The 8,464-nt window shown below is 41.1% G+C and overlaps 1 protein-coding gene across 2 annotated transcripts; it reads left to right on the top strand.

Annotated features, from left to right (window-relative positions):
* Nucleotides 1-17: 17 nt before the first annotated feature.
* EIF2B1 (eukaryotic translation initiation factor 2B subunit alpha) lies at nt 18-8,408 on the top strand. 2 transcript variants are annotated; one of them, XM_037817099.1, is made up of 10 exons: nt 18-124; nt 1,000-1,101; nt 2,175-2,311; nt 2,423-2,539; nt 3,497-3,550; nt 4,318-4,430; nt 5,007-5,075; nt 6,024-6,099; nt 6,589-6,714; nt 7,463-8,408. In XM_037817099.1, the coding sequence occupies exons 1-10, from the start codon at nt 112-114 to the stop codon at nt 7,625-7,627; spliced, it is 972 nt and encodes a 323-aa protein (XP_037673027.1). In that variant the 5' UTR covers nt 18-111; the 3' UTR covers nt 7,628-8,408. The 2 variants fall into 2 exon arrangements, with proteins under 2 accessions (XP_037673027.1, XP_037673029.1); XM_037817101.1 differs by lacking the exon at nt 3,497-3,550.
* Nucleotides 8,409-8,464: the final 56 nt, after the last annotated feature.

The following is an 8,464-nucleotide window of genomic DNA, read 5'->3' on the forward strand; positions in this document are numbered from 1 at the left end:
CGACCCCGCCCCCGGAGCGCCGGAAGTGGAGTGTGGAGCAGCGCCGTGCGCTGTCAGTCTCTGTGGCGCGGGACCTCCGGCTTCCTCGGGCTTTGCGGTTCGGAGGGCACCATGGACAAGAAGGGTAAAGCGGGGTGGGCAAGGGTTTACTGGGCCCCAAACCGAGCCGCGCAGGGGTCCCCCACCTCGTATGCCGAGGCTGGGCCCCGGGAGAGATGGCTGTCCAAGTCCAGGCTCCTGAGTCGGATATGCTTCCTCCAATCAAACTAAATCCTTGTCGCTGCCCCTGTGTTTAGGGGATAGGCCCTCAGTATCCTCAGACAGGCCCCCGCCTCGCTCCCGCGTTTCTTCCCAATTCCCTCCTCCAAAAAAGTGAGACTTCAGACGAAGCGTGCAGGCCTTCGGAGTCTGTATTTCCTCTTTGTGAAGTAGGAATAAGATCCCATGCCCTGTTAGACTTGTTCCTTGAATCAGAAGACTAAGACATATCTGGTGTATTCGTCTAGTATGACTTCCAAGGTGCTTTATTATGAAAAACAACTGCAAACTAATGTAAATAGTCCCTTAAATGTACAAAAAGTAGAATAAAATAAAGGGGAGTGGATAGAACTCTAGATATAGGTACATACGAGTATATGTAAATATTCTTGACTGTCGCTGGAAGGGTGCAGGAGAAATTGGTACCCGTGGTTGACTCTGGGATCCTCTCAGGACTGGGAGTCAGGAATAGGAGAGAACATTACTTTTCTCTATCATTTAGCAGAGCTTGAATTTTATACCATTGTACACGGATAACCATTGCAAAATCAGAAAGAAAGCTTGTAAACAATAAATGGCATCATCTCTGTTCCCATCAACATTTATCATGCCCTCAGCCAAACACTGAAAAGAAAGTATATAAAAAATTGTTTTGCTTCTTAAGGTTATAATCATTAACATTCTCTATGGCCTTCCATCCTGCTAAATGAATTTAATTAATCATTTTTTTCTCCCTGCCAGAATTAATTGAATACTTTAAGTCTCAGATGAAAGAAGATCCTGATATGGCCTCAGCAGTGGCTGCCATCCAGACTTTGCTGGAGTTCTTGAAGAGAGATAAAGGTAAAGGGGGTCATCTTTGAACACTCCAGGCCTTAGGAAAGTCTTCAAGTAACTGTTAGAAGTGTTGAGAGGGAGATGTAGGTGTACCTACATAAGGTAAATGCAGCTGCAAGCTCAGCTTCTTCCTTCAAGCCCTCCTTTTAATTCAGAGAGTCAAGTTATCATCAAAAGGATCTCCTTTCATAAATGAAGTATGCTTTGAATCAGTCACTATTTTATTTTGTTAACCATGAAGTTTAAATTGTTGCAATAGTTCAGCTTTATAAGTGTTTATTGAGAATCTGTCTGTCCAGGATTCTGTGCAGGTGCTATAGAGAATGTCCCAAAATAAATTCCTGTATTAATGTTATTCATTGTGATCTCTTAATAATTTAGGCATCCTAAAGACAAGCATCTGGGTATAGCTTGACATTCTGTAGAAGCAAAATTACAACAACAGCAACAATAAAAACAATAAAGCCTAATAAGAAAGGTTTCTTCACTCTGATGGGCTGTCCCTCAGACATGTGTCTCTGAGACCATCTCCAGTGTCTTCCCATTTTACTTACAATAACATCCAAACACCTTAGCCTCACCTATACTGCCTTGCATACCTCATCTGCCTCGCCTATTTGATTCCCTTCCTTGCTATCCCTCACTGAAGTGTGCTTCAGCCATGCTAAGTTCTCTTTGTTTTTCATACCAAGTTTATTCCCATCTCAGGGACTTTGCATTGTAGTCTATACTTGGAACATTTCCCATTAGATCTTTTTGTGGCTAGATCCTTTCTTATTTATGGTTCAGTTCAGGTGGCCCCTCACTCATCATTCTGCCTTTACTGTTCATTACAATCTGTAATTAACTTGCTTATATTTGCATGCTTGTTTATTACTTGCTTCCTCCACTAGAAAGGGAATTCCATCAGAGCAGGAATCTGTGTGTTTTATTCATTGATGTATCCCTAGCATCTAGAATAGTGCTTGGCCTGGAGTATGCACCTAGTAAATATTTGTTGATTCACTGAATGAATCTCAGACCCAACAAGCAGTTGAGATGCTAAAATGAACATCACATTCCTCATTTGATCATTCCAGGGGAGACACTCCAGGGACTGAGAGCAAATCTCACCAGTGCCATAGAAACCCTGTGTGGCGTGGACTCCTCTGTGGCGGTATCCTCTGGTGGGGAGCTCTTCCTTCGCTTTATCAGCCTTACCTCCCTGGAATACTCTGTAAGCGCCTGCCTTTCCTCAGGTTACCTTTCCATTTCTCTATTTAGCTCTAATTATTCTTCCCTTTACCTGGATTTTCCCCCTCCCCTCATTTCGCCTGTTTTGTCCTAGGATTACTCCAAATGTAAAAAGATCATGATTGAGAGGGGAGAGCTTTTTCTCAGGAGAATATCATTGTCGAGAAATAAAATTGCAGATCTGTGCCATACTTTCATCAAAGATGGGGCGGTGAGTAGTTATCCATCACGTGTGATAACTAGGTGTAAGGTCCTTGGAGTCAGACTGCCTGAGGTGAAATCCTGGCTCTGCCACTTACTTGCTATGTGACCTTGGGCAAGTTGCTTACCCTTTCTGGGCTGCAGTTTTCTCAAATGTTAAATAAGGGTACTAATAGTATCTACCTCATAGGGTTGTTGTGAGGATTGAATGAGACATTTGGTGTAAAGGGCTCGGGACTATGCCTGGCACATATATAAGCATTATATGAATGTAGCTATTATATACTATATGAATGTAGATGATATTATTATAGATGGTTATCATTTTAACAAACTCTAGAAAAACTCTGGGACAGCATAGGTGGTTCTTGATTTAATAAGATGTTTTACTAAAGAGGTATGTTTATTAGTGGATCTATACTAAATGAATCTGAATTAAATCAGCACAAAACAGCTCTTGTCACTAAAGCTGAACATCCTCTCAGTGAAGAGTAGCACTGGATTGAGATTTCCTTTGTAACTTCATTTCAAATGCTGTTTCAGAGATGCAAAGCTGTTAAGTGTTTATGTTGCGTGAGGAAAGGCAGGAGCTTCAAGTTAAGCCAGTCTCCCAGCAAAGGAGTAATAAAATTTTTATAACATCTATCTCACCAGCATATACATCCTTTTTGCTGCCTAAGCCTCCACTGACCATAAATTTACTTGCGTTTGACTCTTAAATCTTGTCTTTAGTTTTATTGCCCCCCCTTCCCAAACTTTGAAGTTCATTATTAATTAAATGACATAATTTGAGTGGAACTTGTACAGAAGCCAGCTGCAAACAAGCCTTTTTTTGCCAAGTGGAGGCACGGGTATAACTGCCTCTTGCTGAGGCCATCCCCTCTGGCAGGCTTGCTGTGCTGTCAGTATCGCAGGTTTCATTTGCTTTAGTGTACTTCAATATGTGCATAACTTCCTACTTTGGCAGATTTGGACTAAATTCAGAGCAGAGCTGATCAACTTGAACATGCAGATGAATCATGTAAGGATCTTATTAAATGCAGATTCTGATTCAGTCAGACTGGAGTAGGGTCTGAGAACCTACATTTCTAACAAACTCTCAGGTGAGACCAAAAAAGGAGCTAGAGAACGATCTCCTTCCATCTTGCATTTTTCAGTTCTCTGTGCTCTTTCCTTAGAAGATACTAAGTGTTTGCAAATTATGTCCAGCCCACAAATATTTTGTATTTATCTCAAACAGTATTTATAATTTTTTTTTAATTACCAATATCTAAATATCAGATTTTCAGCTTCTCTAGAAAAATCAGATGATCTGGCAACAGTAAGACCACATGACAACAAATGTCTGGAATTCATGAGCCCCTGACCTCCCTTAGCTTTTCCACTTTGCTGCTGGCCCCACCCAGCCCACTTCAATTATTTACATTACATGTCTGGTGTCTGTAGGCTCAATTGTGGAACTCTTGTCTTAGAAATAGGAAAAACTAACCCAAAGGAACTCATCTAGAGCCTTCAAATACAAAGGCCTTTGTGGCTTATGAGTAACACTGTGTGGGGATTCCTCTTCTGCACCTGCTATGGAGGGTAAATCCATAATATATTTCTCTGGCCCTGTATGTAGGCTTGAAAGTATAGTATACTAGTAAGGCTCTCCTTTTTGATTATAGTTGATTTATGCAGGAAGAATATGGAGAAGACTTAGGGCCCCAGAAACAGGCATTACAGCAGCAGACAATATGGTGATCACAGGAAAGCCTACCCATTTGACCAAGCTTTCTCGGTCCACAGAGAATATTAACTCATGCCTACTCAAGAGTGGTCCTGAGAGTCCTGGAAGCAGCCGTGGCAGCCAAGAAGCGTTTCAGTGTGTACATTACAGAATCTCAGCCTGATTTATCAGGGCAAGTATCTTTCCATTTGGTTAAGTGCCCAGCAGTCATTTTAATGCACAAGCTGAGGATTAGACTCCATCACAAAAGGAACAAGAAAGTACCCCTGTTTATCCATCAGCATTGTCTGAGTGTGCCCTTTCCCACCCCAGAAAGAAAACCACTGTCAAGCTAAAAATCAGCATAAATCTGTCATAGATTGCAGTACAGGAGCTAGGGTTTTTATTTATATAGTTAAATCAGAGGAACAAGAGATTGTGTTGACTGAAAGATTGTTTTTATCAAGGAATAGATCATTCACATCTCCATCTATCCACAAAATAACAAAATCAAGACTTTCTTCTTTATTCCAAATTTGCATCTATAACCCAGAGTCCCAAAGAACATAGTTTCCCTGAAATATGTATTTCTCAAGAACCCAAATTCTTGTTGCCTTAGTCCAAAGTCTTGGGATTTGCTCCTTAATCCATTAATGTTGTGTTTCCACCTGATATAACTTATCACTGTCCAAATTAAGTGACTCCTCACTCATCATACATACAAGACTTTCTGTGTCTTTCTCTAATACTCTCAAAATGTCATCTTCAGTAAGAAAATGGCCAAAGCGCTCTGCCACCTCAATGTCCCCGTCACCGTGGTCCTGGATGCTGCTGTTGGGTAAGTGTCCATCTTTGCCAGCCATAATCACCTTTCCTCAGACACTCCCAGGGTCAGCTTGGAGCAGGGTTTTCAGATGGAAGGCTTGAAGGCCATCCATAAAATGCACTGGGTAGCATCCCACCTCTTAATTAACAGCTCCATTAAACCAGCAAACTCATTATAATTTAGGTCTTGATAGTGTACACAGAAAACAACTATAGGGTGTTAGGGAAAATAGGAGCTGTTTCCATAGTATTATTTTAAAAAGTACATTTTAAGAACAAGGCATAAAGGTCAGAACATGTAATCAGGGCTCTCCCTTCATCCTGAAATACAAATGTCCTCAGTGGTGTGCTGGGACTCTCGTCTCACCTGTGCCACTTCCCTCCTAAACCACAGTAAGATGTTACTTGGATTGTCTGCATATTTTTCAAGAGAAAACTGGAGTGATGATCTCATAGAAAGAAAACATATAAGAGATGATTAAGGAAATTAGGAGTATGTTTGAGTAAACTTTTTGAGGGATTCTGCTAACTGCTTGTTATAAAATACATATTTGCCCTCACCTTACTACAGTTCTAAAATTGTATAACACTTTTTTTCCAACTTCAGATCACACTGGGTTTTTAAATTTGTTTTGTAGGTATTGAAGTAGAATAGGAAATAGGGTGCACCATATGTAATAAGGACAAATTTGTCATGAAATTCTTGTTTCGGTTACACATGTATGCATGTGTGCGTGTACTGAGCGGCAGGCTCAAATGTCTATCTGACGGTGGGATTGTGTTGCCTCTGGCAACATGACTCAATGCCCAGGGGCGATTGTCTTGTGTTAGGTGCTCTTTTGAAGAAAGGTAGTTATGGGAGGAACTTACCATGGTGAAAATGATCTTTGTAGATCATGATGATGCTAACAGAAGCCAAGAAAAAACCATAAAAACTTTTTTTTTTTTTTAATTTCCTTAGCTATATCATGGAGAGAGCAGACCTTGTGATAGTTGGTGCCGAAGGAGTTGTTGAAAATGGAGGAATTATTAACAAGGTAGGCGCATCAGTGTCCACAGTTCCTCGCTCAGGGCTGACCCAGGATGCCAGAACGGAATCGTGTATTGATGGCACATTCAGTCTCCTAATCCTGCTTGGCTTTAGGACGTCATCATGATATTGAATTACTTCCCAGTGTCCCTAAGCCATTGCAGTGGTCAATCAAGAAACTTCATTTTGGTCAAATTTATTTCTGCTTTGGAGCCTGATCTGTATAAATTAAGAGAATGTAATTTACATTTATTCAAAATGAGCTTCCAATGGAGTTGGGTTTTTTTCCACCTTGAGCATATTTGACCTGAATGTATTTTATTACAATTTCTCTATCCATTGCTTGGTTTGGAAAGGTTTTATGAATGTTTATCATATTTTCTAAAGGTTGTCTTTAATTCCAAAGCCAGAATTATATATATGTTCATTCATACATTTTCTTACTTCCACTTACCTTACAGAATCTCATCCTTCTCTGTTTTCTCTGATTTTCCAGATTGGAACCAACCAGATGGCTGTGTGTGCCAAAGCCCAGAACAAGCCTTTTTATGTGGTTGCAGAAAGTTTCAAGTTTGTAAGGCTCTTCCCACTAAACCAGCAAGATGTCCCAGATAAGTTTAAGGCAAGAATTTTATTTTCTTTGAAGGGGTATTTGAGTTGAAACTGAAATTTTTGAGAAAAGGCAGTGCTAAGAATGGTACAATTAGGTTATTCAGTTCTCATAGCTATTTTCGCTAATCCTTCCTTAGTTAGCAACCTTGTGGTTCGCAAACTTAGACTCATACATGTCCCACAAGTTTCAGTTCATTGCTTTTCTTTCATTTAAGCAGCACTGTGTATGTGCTGCAAAGGGTTAAAGTGAGCTAACTCAAGTTGAAGAGATCAAGGTTTTGAATCAAACTCTGGGTTTAGCACCCACCTCCACCACTTACTAGCATATGACCTTGGGCAACTTTTTAACATCCCTGAACTTGTTTTATGATCTATAAAACGGGACAGTTGTATCTGACAGAGTTGAGGGTTCTATGAGACAATGCATGGGAAAGGCTTAGCACAGTGCCTGGCACATAGTAAGCACTCCATCACTACTTCAAATTGTTATCTTGCAAGGTTTGAAGGAGTAAATCTAGCACACTGTGGGGAGAGCCATGGTTTAAGTTGTCCATGACACTAAGGCCATTAGCCCATATGCCGCCACGACCTGCCTTCCCCACCCGACACTCTGCCCTCGCCAGGGTGGTGTATAGCTAGTTGGCATCTCCCCACTTCCAGAGCGCATTTCAGGAAGTGGCATGCTAACTGCTCAAGCCACCAGTTCAGGGCTGTGAATATTTGGAACAGACTAACGTGTGCTTTTTTTTCTCCCTCAGTATAAAGCAGATACTCTAAAATCTGCACAGACTGGACAGGATCTCAAAGAGGAACATCCATGGGTTGACTACACCGCCCCTTCCTTAATAACACTGCTGTTTACAGACCTGGGCGTGTTAACACCTTCAGCAGTCAGCGATGAACTGATCAAGCTATATCTATAACCTCTGATCCTTTGCTGCCAACCGGCAGCTTTTGTAGTTGGGACACGGCAACTAGCCTCTTGATCCCTCATTGAGCCAGGCCAAAACTGAATTTTTTAATGAAGACTTATGGACTAAGAATTCAAAATCATTTATCTTGAATCTTTTTTACTCATTTCAGTCCCATCTAAAATATTTGTGGTTCTCCTGAAACCCAACCTAAATTATACTTAAGGTTTCTACAGACTTCATTTTCAGTTTCCAGAAATAGAAGTTAGACTATTGGTTGCTTAACAGATGGGTGAAAGATGTGCCCAGGCCCACCCTTCTTCATCTTCCCCTGCACTCCAGACTGACTGGCCAAAGACATCAACTAATGAGATGCAGGCCCAATCACACGTGCTCCTAACTACAGCTGGGCGCCTCTTCATTAAATGACTAACAGCCGCAGGAACACACGATACATATGGTGCCTTATGAGAAAGGCAGGAAACGCTTGCTGACTTTACATCAGGCTTATGGTGGTGAGCACAAGCCAGGGGCTGCCATCACCTCATCGGGATCAAGATAAATGGAGTGGAAACGGTACCAAGAAAACACAAGGAAACCAGAAAGAGCATTTAGCAGTTAGTAATACTGTGTGATTCTCCATGCGAAGATGCCTTCTGGAATATCTGTAAGCTTAAATTCTGTATCTATGAAAGATGTGGATTTCCTTTAAACATGTTTTGATCTTGAACAGCTTTTGAAAATTGTGCTTGGGAACATTCATCATCTTTTGAATAAATTATATGAAAAATTATGGTAAGCTGTTCAATCAATATTCCAAGTCCCCAGGCCTAGTAGGTCTTGGCCATC

This window comes from Choloepus didactylus, chromosome 23 (assembly GCF_015220235.1).
Source record: "Choloepus didactylus isolate mChoDid1 chromosome 23, mChoDid1.pri, whole genome shotgun sequence".
In the NCBI taxonomy this organism is placed as follows: domain Eukaryota; kingdom Metazoa; phylum Chordata; class Mammalia; order Pilosa; family Megalonychidae; genus Choloepus; species Choloepus didactylus.

What these genes read in the sequence shown, in the direction of transcription:
- EIF2B1 (XM_037817099.1), top strand. An exon ending in GTTCTTGAAGAGAGATAAAG is followed by an intron (nt 1,102 to 2,174) that starts GTAAAGGGGGTC and finishes TGATCATTCCAG; the next exon opens with GGGAGACACTCCAGGGACTG. An exon ending in ATGGAGGAATTATTAACAAG is followed by an intron (nt 6,100 to 6,588) that starts GTAGGCGCATCA and finishes CTGATTTTCCAG; the next exon opens with ATTGGAACCAACCAGATGGC.